Raw genomic sequence first — 18,211 nt, forward strand, 5'->3', positions numbered from 1 at the left:
TTCAAAGCTGTTTGGTATATTTTTAACATAACCTCTCATTTAGTCAAGGTACCATAAAAATTTTAAAGATATAAGACGATCACCTAGAGCTTTGCTGATCATATAATCATACGAAATATATTTTGACGAGTTGACTAAATGAATAATTATTGCAGCACTTCCGTTTTAACTTATAAAACGCACATGTAAAAGTCAATCCTTGTTTTTAGCCTGTTTTGACAATTTCAACAGAATTATGAATGGAAGAAAAGATAATTCGACATATGGGTCATATGCCCCATATTCAGAACAAGACATAAATGTTCCAGGTAATTATTTTTCTCTTTATAACACAGATAACCTTGAAAGAAATTTTACATCATTTATAGTAAATCATTGTCAATGACACACTATGCATATGGTAGAAACTGTGCAGAATATTACCATATCTTGTAATTAAAATGTTTGTTTATTAAGAGATATCAAATTGTTTTATTTATAGACCACAAATACTACAGTCATATAATGATTTTGATTTATCTGGAAAAAAAAGGTTGGGGAAAAATTTGTCGCAAAAGTGATAAATATATATGACTGCCAGGCAAATAAATGATAATCAAAGTAATAAGACAGATCTTTAGATAACGTGTACTTTAATGAAAAAAAATGGTCAAAGAAACACGTTGAAACTACTTTATCTGTTGCAGTGACGGCAGGGCAAGGTGCTGTGGTGTCGCCATACTTGAATTTTAACCCAGCTTACATACAGGTAATTTTGTTTTGTTCCTGTATTTTGTATGTAACTTTCTAGTAAAGTAAAAAAAAAAATGGATAATAACAAAGGAAAAATTAAAACAAAAAAAGGAGAACACAAACACACACAACAAAAGATAGAAAAAAAATATAGCAATTGGAAATAACTGTACAAAATTCAGATACATTTCTGTAAAAGTGTTAGTGATTTTTAATATGATTAATTATATATTTATTGTAGAATCCTGAGTCTCAGTACATATACCCAGAGGGAGCCACAGGGCACCGGGGAATGTGGGAAAAGAGTTTCGCTATCATAGGTTATAGTGTTTTGACAGGTAGGTACTCTCTCTTTATAGAATTAAATAGCATAAAACTATAGAACTATTAAGGAAACCATTCGAAACATGTACTGACCTATTCTTTTTAAGTAACCGTTCATATCTGCATTCTTATGGCATAAATAGAAAGACCCTGACGGTAGTCTAGATAGCCTTAAGGTATTCAATCCCTAATAGGAACAAATTCAATGAAATTGAATATATAATTGAATTGATGATTGGTTTACATGTACTTGTATTAGATTTACTTAGGTATGACTATCGGTACACATGATGTGATATCTTGTAGTGAAAACATGATTAAGCATTTATATTCTTTTTAGGAGGATCTATTGGGGCCATAAATGGTCTTCATAAATACAGAAAAGAATTATTGCTAAGAGAAGCTGAAGGTAATGTTATTGTCAAAATTTGTAATTTCCTGAGCAATTTGCATTTATTTTCGATGTAAGAAATGAATATATTTTCCCCAAATTTATAACAGATGTGAAGTGAGTACAATGCATGTGTACTTACTAATGGATTTTACTTAGATTCTTTTATTTACTGCAGGAGGACCAAAAAGACCCCAGTTAAGTGAATATTTCAAAGGATCTTCATATAAAATTTTAAGAAAGCAGTAAGTATTTTAAAATGCAGATAATCCTTTGTTGTGCATAGCAACATGGTGGCTAAAACATAGCAACAACAATACTTGAAAAAAATTACAAACAATGATTTAATGCAATCTCCATGCCACAAAACTATCGTTTGTGTTTAGTTTCACTGAAATTTGTCACTTTAACGGTTGATATTATGAGCATATTTTTTTTCAAAATTATCCCGATGCTTGGGAAGTGATTTCTTTTTATTGTTTTGTTTTCTTCTGTTTTGCCTTTTTTTTCTTGAATGATAGGCAGTATACATTTAGGTTTATGATAGTTCATAACTGCACTCGCCCCAACGGTCACACCGTAAAACATATTATTTAGGTACACATGTGATATCTTGTAGTGAAATTAAACATATAAACATTTATGTTCTTTTTAGGAGGATCAATTGGGGCCATAAATGGTCTTCATAAATATAGGAAAGAATTATTGTTAAGAGAAGCTGAAGGTAATGTTATTGTCAAAATTTGTAATTTCATGAGCAATTTGCATTTATTTTCAATGTAGTTTAAAAATACTTTCCCCAAATTTATTACAGACGTGATGTGAATACAATGTATATGTACTTATGAATAAATTTTAATTATATTCTTTTATTTACTGTAGGAGGACCCAAAAGACCCCAGTTAAGTGAATATTTCAAAGGAACTTCATATAAAATTTTAAGAAAACAGTAAGTATTTAATGCAAATCATGTTAGTTGTGCTATGGCTGTCACTTACTTAATCTACAATTCAGTACTTCGAAATTGTTACCTTATTTTTTCCCCCAAATGCCATTTTTTTAGTTTCACTGAAACTTGATGCAGCTTTTGATATTGTGAGCATATATTCTAAATTAAAACACAGTAATAAAACTTGTTTTTTTTTTCTTGCACTTTTTGGATGTATTGTGATTTCATAATGATTCTTTAATTGTAAACATATGAGAAAATTTTAAAAAGAAAATACCCAGTTACTTACATATCACAAAATATGTGGGTTGGAGTACAATCAAACAAAACTTTTTAATGATGGTTCAGTGTCTTGCATTGTAGTTTCTCGGATTCATAAATAGTTAATTTCTTTTAATTTACAGAGCATTAACAGCAATTTCTAAACAAAGTGCTTCTGGTGGACAGTCATTTGGAATTATGGGTAAGATTTTTTTCCCAGATATATATATATATATATATAGATATAGATATTCAGATGTGAATATAGTGATTTGCACTCAAGTGCAAGAGTCTTTTAACTTCATAAAACTTCATAATATGCAATCTTCATGAAATTATATGTTTATCAGAGAGTTTTAAAAATGCAATCCAAAGTTCATTGTAGTTCGCAGTAACAGATGATCAAATGATATTTGCATTTTCTCTTTAGTTTTCGTCCTTCAACATTAAACAACAGGATCAAACTATCTTTATCTCCTTTTTTAGCTCTATGGTATACACTGGCTCACTTAGTCATCAACAAATCTACAGGATCAGACAGCAAGTGGCATTGTGTTCCTGCAGGATTGATGGCCGGCATGTTGTATCAGCTACCAGATCAGATTCTCCAGAAAGATGGTATAAAGAAATGGCTTCTCTTAAAATTACAATATAACTAAAGCTTATACAGTCTAGGGTGTGACTGTTACATTTAATTAAATGAAATATTGTTGAATCTGAAGTCATTCATGGAGATTTGTTATGTGATTTAATGCATATTACTTTTTTTAAATATCTTCATTTAATGTATAGGTAATTATTTCATATGCTGAATGTTCTTATTCAAAACCTAGTTACAGAATTTTCATTTTTTTTGGGGGGGGGTGTGTTTGTCTGTATAATATTTCCATCCAAGAGAGCTGCATTTCTGCAGCAACTTAAAAAAAAATCCAGAAAAATTTCATCCTAATATGATTATCTTTTATTGACACAAAAATGAATATACATGTATATGGTGCAGCTGTTTTGCATTGTGTTTTCATTTGCTGATTTTATTTTTCTTTTATTTTCAGGTGCTTCTGGCTCTCTTATTAGTAAGTACATGTAGAATTTTTGTCTAAATTAAAAACTATATAATTTTTATGAATAATGTATCAGTTATTTAATAATAAATATACTTTTTAAATACAAGTTGGAAGAATTAAATATTTGAACACCTGAAATGTTATTGGTACTGAAATATTTCAAACATGTTTTTAAAATACACCAAAAAAAGGCAGATTCAAATATGCATCAATCTTGTCCATTCTTTCTTCAGAGAAAGAGATACCATTTATAAAGAAGACTATCACTTATGCAAAAGTTCCTCCGATTGTTAAAGGCATGGGGATTGGACTAATTCCTGCAATGCTTGTGGCAACAGCTTCAATGATTGGGTTAGGAGATCTCATTTCGTGATTTTATATTTTGTGATTATTTGATACCTAAAAAACCAAAACGTTGTGACTGTGTTTAATCATGTAGAAGTCTGTAATCATGAACAGGCATATTTACCAGTGCACTCAAAGATCACTGAGTGATGAAACAAGTATTTTTGAAAAAGAACTTTACCACATAAAATCTGATATTTGTTAAAGATGCTTGTTGATTGTTATATCTGATAAGTTTTAATAGCTATAAAAATATAATTTTCTATGTACATTTGTGTAGGTGCATAGACTGAAAAAATCTTTTCGAGGGTTTGAAAATATTTTATAACAAATGTGAACAATTGATCATTATACATAGACTGTGATGTGTAAGTGTGAACATGCGAGTATGTCAGATTGTGAATTGAATTATAGTAGATACATGTACAATGTATATACTGGAGAGAATGACAGAGATGTGAGATTACATGTTTTAAAGTTACCATAAGTTATCATTCATGTGTGTTTCCTATTGTATGTGTGAAAGGGCATTTGATCATTTGTTGAATGGTAAATACATGTTGTATTGACTGCTGCAGAACTGGCAAGAAATACAATCATATTTAAGTGTGAATCTTTATTTTTTGTCTTCCTTCCTCTACACAGTATCACTGCTTTGTCAGATGCATAAACAGGTATAAAAATGAAACACACTTGTATTACAAAACTTATCATAAATGGTTAGAACTGTGGACTTGGATAGAGATCATTATATGTAGTTTATCCAGAGTCATCAGTGCCAGTCCCCTATCAAAGGACTGTCAGTCTCATTAAAATCAGATCCTTTGATCTACTGATAGATCAGTACACAAGGATCTGAAGAAATCCCATTCAGGTGTGCATATCGATACTACATGTATTTATTAATTTTCATCATAGGGTACCTGTCTTAATTCTGTTAAAAAAATATTCAAAGACAATGGACTGTGTGAACAGAAAAACTATTGTTCACTTACATGTGTGGGTCTAGAGGGGATTTACAGAGATATTAATTTGATACACTAAACCAAGTAAAAAGTGACCTTGGACCCCCCTAGAAAACTGAGACACCCCCCCCCCCTTGAAAATGCGGACCTGTGTTAAATTGGCATGAAAAGTAATAGGTATAAAACATTAGTCCAAAAGGATGTTTTGCACATGCACACCAAAACTAGTTCGATAAAATATACTAGTATTAAGAGGGTATGAAATACAGAGCAATCATGTGAATAAAAATATTTAATCCAGTCTGTTTTTAAAGCTGGGTGGTTGTGGCCATTTTTAGACTATTTTGATCTCCTTTAGAAGAAGAACTCCATATAAAGATATAATAAAATGATAAATTTCAAAACTAAAATTTATGAAATTTTTCTTTGCCAAATGATAGTTGACAGCTTAAGATATCATATCCCAAAATTTAAGTTATATTTAATGATTAATAAGAAAATAATTTGTTGACCCCCTAGCCTCCTTAAAAACATTTTTTTCCAAATCACCCAAGAAAAAGAATTTTTTTATTTCCACATTTAAAACTTTTGATCAGCTAATATGGCAGACAGTATTTACATTGTACTGCAAAGCAAAAGGGAGATTTTTTTTAATTCAAGTATAAAAAATTGACTAAGTTGAACAATGCGTTGCATTGTACTGCAGTGCACTGAGTACAGAATGGCGCAGTTAACTATTCAACATATTATAATTACTCCCCACCATCCACCCTCCAAAGATATCATTTAAATATACAATTTTGCCTTGCGGCTGATTGTATGTTGCAAAATTTGCATATTGTAAGTTAAGTTCCAGAACTCAAATTATGTCCCTTTGAACAACGAGGACAAAACGATCTTTGCTGTTTGTTTTATATTATGTTAATATTTAGACAATGTAAACGGATAAAAAAGCTTGTCTACTATAAAAGACTTAAGTAGGGGCTTGAAGGTTTGAATGCGAAGAGATGATGTTGCAGATTAAGTTTGATATTAGTGTTATTTCATCTAACTGAGCCTGTACTACTAACTGGTTATAAGCAGTATTGAACAAGAGGCCCATGGTTTCGGCTTTTCTGGCCCAGTGGTTCTGGAGAAGAAGATTTTCAAAGATTTTTCCTATATACTCCTATGTAAAACTTTGATGGGCAATTGTGGCCCCACCCTACCCCCGGGGGTCATGATTAGAACAATTTAGAATCTACACTACCCCAGGATGCTTCCACATAAGTTTCAGCTTTTCTGGCCCAGTGGTTCTTGAGAAGAAGATTTTTTAAAGATTTTTCCTATATATTTCTATGTAAAACTTTGATTCCCCATTGTGGCCCCACCCTACCCCCGGGGGTCATGATTAGAACAATTTAGAATCTACACTACCCCAGGATGCTTCCACATAAGTTTCAGCTTATCTGACCCAGTGGTTCTTGAGAAGAAGATTTTCAAAGATTTTTCCTATATATTTCTATGTAAAACTTTGATTCCCCATTGTGGCCCCACCCAACCCCCGGGGGTCATGATTTGAACAAATTTGAATCTACACTACCCCAGGATGCTTCCACATAAGTTTCAGCTTTTCTGGCCCAGTGGTTCTGGAGAAGAAAATTTTTAAAGATTTTTCCTATATATTTCTATGTAAAACATTGATTCCCCATTGTCGTCCCGCCCTACCCCGGGGGGTCATGATTTGAACAATTTAGAATCTACACTACCCTAGGATGCTTCCACATAAGTTTCAGCTTTACTGACCCAGTGGTTCTACCCTATTTTTATCTTTTTTTGATTATCTCCCCCTTTGAGGACATGGCCCTTCATTTTAACACTTTATATTCCCCTTCACCCAAGGATGCTTTGGACCAAGTTTGGTCAAAATTGGCCCAGTGGTTCTTGAGAAGAAGTTGAAAATGTGAAAAGTTTACAGACGGACAGACAGACAGACAGACAGCTAGACGGACAGACGACGGACAAAATGTAATTACAAAAGCTCACCTGAGCCGAAGGCTTAGATATTCCGACAATCTCTGATTTACCTCTCTTGATATTTTTGCTTTAAAATCCAGTCTTTAAGAATTTTTTTTTATTTAAAAATATAATATACAGATACAAAAAACATTCAGAAAAAATAACTTAGTATATGAAAAAATGTACAATAATGTAGTAGCACTCTTAGCTTTCTCCAAATGCCTTATTACAAATTTAACAAAGTTAACTTTGAGTGATCTGCTGTGAATATGTCAGGAGTTATCCTTTATGAGTTATGTACTCAGCACGGTCCACTGAATTCTGGAGTCAAGCTATTTACTGTGTCCATCGTTTTTTTGTAATAACAACATCTCAAGCAATATCCATTAAATTCTGTGAGTTAAGCTGTTTAGTGTGTCCATCACTGTGTTGATAAGAGTTACTCAGCACAGTGCACTGAATCCTACATGTTAAGAAATTTAGTGTGTCCAACTGTCCATCACTTTATTATAACAATGTACTCGGCACAGTTCATTGAATTCTGTGAGGTAAGCTGTTTAGTGTGTCCATCACTTTCTGATAACAATGTACTCAGCACAGTCCATTGAATTCTGTGAGTTTAGCTCTTTAGTGTGTCCATCACTTGCAGCCCAAACCTTAATCTCTGCACTATTGTTGAAGCATATTTGTCTGCTGTCAAAGAAACAAAATTGATGGCAGTCTGTCTGTAAAGATAACAAATCATGAGGGATCAAAAAAATATTAATGAAAATCTTAATAAATGAAAAAAGGCTAACATATTTTCACAGATTAGAAGGAGTTTGCAGAGCTTGTATCTTACCTTTATTTTCAGGTTCTAGCTGATCTCTTTGGACTCTCACAGAAACATGGCGAGCTGCTTTTGGAAACAGGATCAATGCCAGCATAAACCCCTACCTATTAACAAAAAAAGAAACAAGAAATTCAAGAAATGCGAGTGTCATAATCTCATTTAATTCACATAACACAAGGTCTTGAGCTTGACATACAACTGACTTACCAAAGATTTCAGGTTAGACAGTAGTTAGTCCTTCATCTCCAGTCTTGTTAACAAGTTGAGGTCAGTCTCATCTTCTGCCTGTTAACAAAGAAAAATCTAAAGATCATTGAAAATAATGAAGGAGACCTTGTGCCAAAATGTTCATCTGAATCATCTTGACCTTGTCATCAGAAGAAAAAAAAATCTTAATTAATTCATATTTTTACTAATCCTAGTCCAAAGGGATCATGATGTAACCTAATTTGAATCAAGACATCCTCAGGATGCTTTAGATTGCAACATGGTTGCTGTTGTGCTGCAGAAGTAAATCACCCTGAACCTATGATTTGAATAAGTGTACAGTTATTTGGCCAATTCCGAATAAGAAACCGATTCGACGGTGCTATAAATATACTAGGAATTATATCAAAATTCAAGTGTTTTTTCAAGGTAGTTCGATGACTCGTGGAATTAAATATTGTTTCATAAAAGTTCAGACTTCCCTCAAAAAAATTTATTTCGCAACTTACCATAGGTGTCCATTTTACCAGTTACGAATAACCCGACGGGTTCCGGATACCCTAGAGATTCTTATTCAATTCAACCCTAAATTAACAATTATACGTCCCAGACGTTATCCATTGGCATGCCTAAGAAAAGTTAAATTAATTGCTTACCGATAAATTATATGTATTTCCAAAGGTTGAAGAGAAACTAGAGGTACTGTGGGCACTGAGCTCATTTTAATGATACCCCACGCCTCCTTTATGATTATTTAAGACAAACTCCATGTTTTACCCGAAATAAATGTCAGATCAAAAAGTAAAATAAAAGGTCACAATGTCACAATGCAATAAAGAATACGTGAAAGTATTATTAAATCTTATTCAGTTGTATAGGAGGAATTGCGTATAAGAGATAGATATACCTTTCAATATTACAAAGAATGGCAGTATCTATATTTTTCTCAGGGAGCCCAAATTATGTACCAGATCCAAAAATAAAATAGGTGCAGTTTGGCACTGTTAAACAAAGATTCTGTGAAAGACTCATTAAATTCTGTGAAGCGTCATTAAACTTTATTCAGTGGTAGAAGAGGGGTTGCGGATAAGAAATGGATACACCAGAGCATATCAGACAGATGGACGTACAGCTAGACGGACGGACGGACGTACAGACGGTTGGATGGACAAACATCCCATTACTTTACACCCCTTCTTCCTGTTTTTCAAGCAGGGGTATAATAAGTCACGTTTACAATGAAAAAAAACATCGAAGAGTGAATTTATAATAGTGTTTAAAATGGGTATTCGGAACTGGTAAAATAAGAACACAAAAATATTTCGATATCTTCCAGTGTTCTAAATATTTATTTTTGACAAATTTTTAGTATATATTAGAGTACATATCAAACTTACTTTTGATACCTGGAACGTTGTTTTATGTGAAAAATTTAGACTTACGCGTCGCGGTGATTCAGATTTGTTGCATTGTAAAAGTATGCCAACTGTTTCAAGTACGATAACGAAACCAAACTGAGGGCAAAAAATCAAAACTTCACATAATTCAAACACTCATAGATAAGCCTTCTTACCATAGAAATCAATTTATTTTTACACCGTTGAATTTATTAATTATCAGTCCTTAAATTACTAATTATTCGGAACTGGCCAAAATCCGGAACTGGCCAAACGACTGTATAAAGAAAATTTGAAAATTGCGAAAAAAAGAGCTTTTTACTCACTCCATTATCAGATATTGGCTGCTGGACAAAGCTTGGAAATGGACTCTTCTTCTTCTCTTGGTCAGCACTGGTCTTCTTCTTTCTTCCCTTGTCAAATCCCTTTAAAATACTTGATGGAGAGAAGATAAGCAATAATTCAAAGCAATGTAATAATCAAAGAAACTCAAATTATCGTAATCATTACAACATTATTAGCTGGAAAATCAATGAGCAAATTAAGACAATAAGGTTATGATAGGAATAAGGCGGATTATTGGGGCAAGGAGAGGAATGCATAGTTACTTTAGAGAAGGGAGGACAAAAATACGTCAGAAATAATTAAACACAAGAGGCCCATGGGCCACATCGCTCACCTGAGTAACTTGGGTGAAGCAGATCTTTAGCAAATTTTCCCTATTGCTATACCTATCGTGCCCCCTTACCCCCTCCCCTTACATGATTTTAATACTTTAGAATCTACACTACCCAAGACTGCTTCCACATAATGTTCAGCTTTCCTGGCCCAGTGGTTCTTGAGAAGTAGATTTTTAAAGATTTGTTCTATATATTTCTATGTAAAACTTGGATTCCCTATTGTGGCCCCGCCCTATCCCTGGGGGTCATGATTTTAACAATTTAATATCTTCACTACCAAAGGATGCTTCCACATAAGTTTCAGCTTTCCTGGCTCAGTGGTTCTTGAGAAGAAGATTTTTAAAGATTTGTTCTATATATTTCTATGCAAAACTTGGATTCACTATTGTGGCCCCGCCCTACCCCCGGGGGTCATGATTTTTAAAATTTAATATCTACACTACCCAAGACTGCTTCAACATAAGTTTCAGCTTTCCTGGCTTAGTGGTTCTTGAGAAGAAGATATTTAAAGATTTGTTCTATATATTTCTATGTAAAACTTGGATTCCCTATTGTGGCCCCGCCCTACCCCCGGAGGTCATGATTTTACCAATTTAGAATCTACACTACCCAAAGATGCTTCCACATAAGTTTCAGCTTTTCTTACCCAGTGGTTCTTGAGAAGAAGATTTTTAAAGATTTGTTCTATATATTTCTATGTAAAACTTGGATTCCCTAATGTAGCCCCGCCCTAACCCCGGGGGTCATGATTTTTACAATTTAATATCTACACTACCCAAGGATGCTTCCACATAAGTTTCAGCTTTCCTGGCTCAGTGGTTCTTGAGAAGAAGATTTTTAAAGATTTGTTCTATATATTTCTATGTAAAACTTGGATTCCCTATTGCGGCCCCGCCCTACCCCCAGGGGTCATGATTTAACAATTTAATATCTACACTACCCAAGGATGCTTCCACATAAGTTTCAGCTTTCCTGGCTTAGTGGTTCTTGAGAAGAAGATTTTTAAAGATTTGTTCTATATATTTCTATGTAAAACTTGGATTCACTATTGTAGCCCCGCCCTACCCCTGGGGGTCATGATTTTTACAATTTAATATCTACACTACCCAAGACTGCTTCCACATAAGTTTAGCTTTCCTGGCTCAGTGGTTCTTGAAAAGAAGATTTTTAAAGATTTTTTCTATGTATTTCTATGTAAAACCTGGATTCCCTATTGTGGCCCTGCCCTACCCCCAGGGGTCATGATTTTTATAATTTAATATCTACACTACCCAAGGATGCTTCCACGTAAGTTTCAGCTTTCTTGGCCCAGTGGTTCTTGAGAAGAAGATTTTTTAATGACCCCACCCTATTTTTGTATTTTCTTGATTATCTCCCCTTGGAAGGGGACTTGGCCCCTCATTTTAACAATTTAAACTCCCCCTCACCCAAGGATGCTTTGTACCAAGTTTGGTTAAATTTGGTCCATTGGTTCTTGAGAAGAAGTTGAAAATGTGAAAAGTTTACAGACGGACGGACGGACGACGGACAAAATGTGATCAGACAAGAGGCCCATGGGCCACATCACTCACCTGAGCACTAAGGGTAGGAAAAAGTAGAAAATGGCTTTTTATTGTAATGTTTAAATCCAAAAGTAGTCCCATGACCAATCATGGATTTACTACCCGTACGAAATTCAGAGACGTACTACGCCTGGATTTTTTGCAAATCCTGGCGTACAAGAGACGTATTCTTAAAAATACGGTTCATTTTCAGGCGTACACGTATTTTTGCCAGAAATACGTCTCCTTTTTTCCAGGCGTAAATTCTAAATCCGGGCGTATTTTCTACTTAGTCTCTTTGGCACAAGGAAATTAAAACTTAGAAAATTTCAAAAGGCGTATTTTTTAAAATTCGGGTGGATTTTTCAATTTAGCCAAAAAAACTTAGTCAACTCATTCTCTTTTTTTTTAAGGTATTGAGTTGCATAAGAAACATTTTTATTATATTATATAACTTAACCAAAAAAAAAAACCAAAGTATTGCATGATTGTATACATTTAACAATATTGCATTTAGTTTGTTGTATTAAATATCAAAGCAATTATATTTCATAAATTAAACTGATTTTTTCTTTTAGAACTTTTTTTTTGAACATTATCCCATGGACCTAAAATTTTGTCATTCCCATTTTTTTAAAAAAAAATTGATATTATTTTTCTTAACACAAATGATTTCTATAACTGTAAAGTAGTATATTCTTTGAACTTCATGATTAATTGTTTAGTCAGGCTATAAACATACATGTTATTACAATTAAATGTTTTTCTTATAAAATGATTTATATTTGGTATATTTAGATACTCTGTTACATTACCATCAACTTTCATTTCCCTAGCCTAACCTGCTGGGATTGTGCTAATTACTTACAGATGTGTTGAGCATGTTTATAGGAACGACTTATCTGTGATGTTGTAAACCTAAGAACGGCTTATCAATTTATATCCGGTTTGTGTACAGCAGTTCTATTTCCCACCCTAGTATCTTTTTAATTCATATAATGAATACACCTTGTTTATACATTGATGAAATTTTATTTTTATGTTCTAGCTGTAAACAAAACAGCATTTTTCTTCAAAATTACAAATTGTACTGAGTAGATCTTCCAGAAATCATAAAAGAGTTTAGCTAACTAGGGGGTTGTAAATAACAGCATCTGCATCCAAGTATTTGCGCCAATTTTAAACCACCAGGCAGGTCATGCCAAGAACAATGAGATTAGAGAAAGCCACAACAAAGCACAGATGGTGTAGAAGAGGTAAATATTTTGAAAACATAGCTTAACATTGAAACTTTTTATCTATGAAAATAAAAGACAGCTGCATTTGCTTTTGATTTGCAGAGCCAGATGTTAATGATTGAAAATTGGGTCAGTAGTATTTTGAATTACATAAATTATTCTTTTTCCAGAATATGATTTACATCTAAATCCTTATCACAGTTGGAAAATTGATTGAATGATGAAATGGTCATAAGAGGAGGAGAAAAGATCTTGCAATATTAAGAGTTGACCAGCAGCATAGCTCTCCATAAATGCAATAATGCCAGTGAACTGTAGCCATTGGAAGATTGCATCAAAAGAAGATGACCGTTTGCAATGCCAGTTATAAAGCATTCAAACTTCTTTTTGTGAATATTTCAATCTATGAAAATGTGATTGGGAAATGTGATGTGAAACGTGAATGACAGAATTGCTCGTGATTTGCATCTTTTATGCCAATTTAGGAGTAAAAAGAATGGCAGGAGTACTCGGCATGATTCTCAAAACTGTGATTCACTGTGATTATTGGAATGTTTCAACTGTTTACTATAAAACTCAGCCTTGGATGTTAAAATGCTGTGAAACGGTTAATTTCTAACATGTAACTGTGCTTTGAAAAAGTAAATGTAAGATTATGATTTTTTAAATTTTAATGACAATCCTTTACTAATGAATCTCATTCACATTTTATCACACTGAAAAATATTAAGAAAATAAAAGTGATGTATGCTTAGCTTAATTTGTCTAATCTTTTTTAGCATATGTCTAGTCAAAAATCTTTGTACTAAAGTTGATTGTACATTTATATTCATGCTATAGTTGTAGCTCCCATTGCTGTATTTATAATTAATATTTAATTCAAATCTATTTAAAGCAGGCGTATTTTTTGTACAGGCGTATTTTTTGTACGGGCGTATTCTTTTATACGGGCGTATTTATTTTGCAGGCGTATTTTTAAGGGTATGCTTGAAATCTAGGCGTAATTCTATTTTAAAATTTCCAGACGTATTTTGAATTTCCAGGCGTACTCATTTGCATATTTCGGCCAAAAATACGGGAGGATTACGCCTCGTGTACGCCTGTATTTTACGTTATACACCTGGTTTTATATATTCATTTCAATAGAGATTTCCACAAGGATTTTTAGATTAAAATACGCCTGGATTTTTTGGAAAATACGTGACTTAAATTTCGTACGGGTATTGTTTAGAAAATGATTTTTAAAGAATTTTCCTATATATTTCTATGTAAAACTTTTCGGCCATTTTGGCCCCGCCCTACCCCCGGGGGTCATGATTTGAACAAACTTGAATCTACACTACCTGACCATGCTTCCATATAAATATGATGAATTATGGCTTTGTTGTTCTTGAGAAGAAGATTTTTAAAGAATTTTCCTACATATTTCTATGTAAAACTTAGGTCGGCCATTTTGGCCCCGCCCTACCCCCGGGGGTCATGATTTGAACAAACTTGAATCTACACTGCCTGAACATTCTTCCATATAAATATGATGAATTATGGCTTTGTCATTCTTGAGAAGAAGATTTTTAAAGAATTTTCCTGTATATTTCTATGTAAAACTTTGGTCGGCCATTTTGGCCCCGTCTTACCCCCGGGGGTCATGATTTGAACAAACTTGAATCTACACTACCTGAACATGCTTCCATATAAATATGATGAATTATGGCTTTGTCATTCTTGAAAAGAAGATTTTTAAAGAGTTTTCCTATATATTTCTATGTAAAACTTTGGTCGGCCATTTTGGCCCCGCCCTACCCCCGGGGGTCATGATTTGAACAAACTTGAATCTACACTACATGAGCATGCTTCCATATAAATATGATGAATTATGGCTTTGTCATTCTTGAGAAGAAGATTTTTAAAGAATTTTCCTATATATTTCTATGTAAAACTTAGGTTGGCCATTTTGGCCCCGCCCTACCCCGGGGGTCATGATTTGAACAAACTTGAATCTACACTACCTGAGGATGTTTCCCTATAAGTTTCATCTTTCCTGGCACAGTGGTTCTTGAGAAGAAGATTTTTAAAATATGCCACCAAATTTTCATTAATTCCCAATTATCTCCCCTTGAATGAGGGCGTGGCCCTTCATTTGAACAAACTTGAATCCCCTTTACCCAAGGATACTTTGTGGAAAGTTTGGTTGGAATAGACTCTTCTTATATTAATGACCTTGGTCCTCCATTGTTGTTCCTCTTCTGAATTAAAGTCATTCCTCAGGAACTGAAATCTGTCGAAAGTCCAGAGGTTAAAGCTTGGTACAGCCAACATCAACTGGCAAGCAAAGATACAAGAAGTCAAGTCTGAATCTTACTCTGCTTTCTGCTGATGTCTGCAGTTCACTGGGAGAGAGAGTCTTCCTCACTTCAGGATCCTGTTCAACCCTAACATTATTCTGCATAAAAAGATAAAAACAGACACCAAAAGGGGATCATTGGCACTTCATACCAAGTGAGAAGATTTCTAAAATAAACAAATGGCCAATGGGCGATATGCTCACCTAAGCATATTGGCTAGTAAACGCACAAATTAGTCCAATATTGAAAAGCATAAATTTTAGAATAACTACCTTGAGACATTTTCATATCAATAACAATAGCTTAGCAGTTCTTAAACATAAGATTTTTTTCCTATATATTCCTTTGTTAAAATTTTATCCCCATTGATGCCCCTCCCTGCCCCCTAGAATCAAGATTTGGACAAATGTGAATCTACACTACCTAAGGATGCTCCCATATCAATATGACTATATATGGCTTTGGTATTATTGAGAGGACGTTTCCTATATATTCCCCTGTCCATTTTGATCCACCATTGGGGCTCTGCCCTACACATGGGAGTCATGATTTGAACAAACTAAAATCTACACTACATGAAGATGCTAGCGTATACATATCACCAGTCATGACATTTTTGTTTCTGAGATTTCTAAAGATACCGTATAAGTAGAAATTTTAGCGAAGATTTAATTTTGGCATTATTAGCGAGGCTGTTGAGATCGCTAAAATTGAATATCGCTAAAAATAAATCGCATGTTATTTGTACTAGCTTCTTTAGCAGAGCTGCCAACATTCTGAAATGAAAAATAGTAAGGCATTGTGCGGGGACCGCCCCAGCCCCCTGCCGCTGAAGATGTTTTGTAAATGGACATGCAATCGGAGGAATTTGAGGCACGTTTCCATTTTGTTTACTTAAAAACGTTGACATGAATGCGATCATTTCGAAACGACGATACAAGCAACCAATGTAAATTATATATTTAATTATAATAGTAGAAACTGCAGACGACCAGTTATGAAAATCCCGGTATTATAAACTTTGATGGAGAAAAACTGAAATCGGAAGAATATAGAGAGAAATCGTAAGGCGTATTTTGGATGCTAATTTCGTAAGACTTACGCCAAAATCGTAAGGGTTGGCAGCTCTGCTTTAGTGAACATTTTAAAATATATATTTTTGATCCCCTATTCTGACCCCAACATGGGGTCTTAATTTGACTTTGAATCTACACTACCTGAGGATGATGCCACATAAGTGTCTCTTTCCTGTCTCAGTGGTTCTTGAAAAGAAGATTTTTAAAAGATGTCCTTAATTTTTCACTTATTTTTCACTTATTTGTAGTAACCTTTCGTTTGAAGAGGGAGTGGGCCTTCATTTGAATAAACTTAAATCCCATAATGGCATTTATCCAAGGATACTCTTTGCCAAGTTTCCTTGAATTTTGACGAAGCTGAAATTTATCTGAAATTTTACAAAAAAGATAACAAAGACATAAAATGAACAAAGGTTCACTTCTTTTAAAAACCAGCACTTATATCAATTGATTCTTCTACTAAATAGGGGTTGTGATCAGTTTTCTTTCCTAGATAAGATGTTTACCAATGCTTTTGAGACTCATCTTCCCATGCGCCCTTGCGAACTTAGCCTGGGACCAAATGGTACCCAGTATCCGTCTGCTTCCACGTGGAGGCATCGCATAGGACTTGTTGTGGAGAGGCTATGTTCTGGCAGGGGAAGACATAAAAATTCCTTCCCTTTTCACATTGCTGCTATAAGCCAGCGGTGATGGATGAAAGCGAGAGGTGACAAGCACACACACACTAACACCAACACACTAGACGCATCACACAACATTTAGCAGACGTTAGTAGTTTTAGTAGCTTGTTACTTGTGCAGGGTTCTCCATCGTCTGAAATTTTACTGTGTTGCAGAGTTTATGCAAAGCACTAAAATTTCACGGTATTTTAGCGATCGAATTTGCAACTGAATCACTATTCATTATAATTACTTAAGAACACATGCACACACTTTAAAAATTGCTAATTCATTACAAAAATAGTATGGTCGAACACATTAGCACATATTGTGAAATGCAGAGGAAATTCTTGTCAATAATGTTAAACAACTTACAATTTTTTAAAGCGAATTTGTTTTTTTGTCAATTTTCTTGATCAAATGAAGGAATTACAAACAAGAAGCCCATGGGCCACATCGCTCACCTGAGAAGCTTTGACCATTCTGTTCTTTACCAGATTTCCCCCTTGTTATACATAATGCATCCACACCCTACCCCACTGATCATAATTTAGACATTTTGAAATCTACACTACCCCATGATCCTTCCATGGGCACTTGTGTTTCAGCTTTTTTGGCCCAGTGGTTCCTGAGAAGAAGATTTTCAAAGATTTTTCCTATATATTTCTATGTAAAACTTTGATTCCCTATAATGGCCCCACCTTTTCCCCGGGGGTCATGATGTGAACAATTTAGAATTTACACTATACCAGGATGCTTCCACATAAGTTTCAGCTTTTCTGGTCCAGTGGTTCTTGAGAAGAAGATTTTCAAAGATTTTTCCTATATATTTCCATATGAAACTTTGATTCCCCATTGTGGCCCGGGGGTCGCCCATTATACCAGGATTCCACATAAGTTTTCTGGGGGTCATGATCAAAGTATATACAATTTAGAATCTACACTACACCAAGGATGCTTCCACATAAAGTTTCAAAAGCTGGCCACGTTTTGGGGGTCATGAATGTGAAAATTTTCTAATTTAAATGCTTCCAGTGGTTCTTGAGGAGAAGATTTTCAAAGATTTTTCCTATATATTTCTATATAAAACTTTGATTCCCCATTGTGGCCCCGCCCTTCCCCCGGGGGTCATGATTTGAACAATTTAAAATCTACAATACCCCAGGATGCTTCCACATAAGTTTCAGCTTTACTGGCCCAGTGGTTC

At 34.2% G+C, this 18,211-nt stretch overlaps 1 protein-coding gene and 1 long non-coding RNA gene across 3 annotated transcripts; one reads left to right on the forward strand and one right to left on the reverse strand.

Moving 5' to 3' along the window:
- Positions 1-128: 128 nt before the first annotated feature.
- LOC134276002 (uncharacterized) lies at positions 129-4,679 on the forward strand. 2 transcript variants are annotated; one of them, XM_062758277.1, is made up of 9 exons: positions 129-308; positions 687-748; positions 974-1,070; positions 2,103-2,171; positions 2,330-2,396; positions 2,801-2,859; positions 3,144-3,275; positions 3,710-3,730; positions 3,955-4,679. In XM_062758277.1, exons 1-9 carry the CDS (start codon positions 236-238, stop codon positions 4,092-4,094), a joined length of 720 nt encoding a protein of 239 aa, XP_062614261.1. In that variant the 5' UTR covers positions 129-235; the 3' UTR covers positions 4,095-4,679. The 2 variants fall into 2 exon arrangements, with proteins under 2 accessions (XP_062614261.1, XP_062614260.1); XM_062758276.1 differs by lacking the exons at positions 2,103-2,171; positions 2,330-2,396 and adding exons at positions 1,397-1,465; positions 1,626-1,692 and having other exon boundaries at positions 130-308.
- A 2,450-nt stretch (positions 4,680-7,129) lies between these two features.
- On the reverse strand, positions 7,130-9,945 carry LOC134275983 (uncharacterized). The gene is made up of 4 exons (XR_009993959.1): positions 9,792-9,945; positions 8,069-8,146; positions 7,871-7,965; positions 7,130-7,754 (listed from the first exon to the last, which is right to left on the reverse strand). It is a non-coding gene; the product is annotated as an uncharacterized LOC134275983 (long non-coding RNA).
- Positions 9,946-18,211: the final 8,266 nt, after the last annotated feature.

The sequence above is a fragment of the Saccostrea cucullata genome, unplaced genomic scaffold, assembly GCF_032062105.1.
Source record: "Saccostrea cucullata isolate Sc308-1 unplaced genomic scaffold, CSIRO_AGI_Scuc_v1 ctg937, whole genome shotgun sequence".
In the NCBI taxonomy this organism is placed as follows: Eukaryota; Metazoa; Mollusca; class Bivalvia; order Ostreida; family Ostreidae; genus Saccostrea; species Saccostrea cuccullata.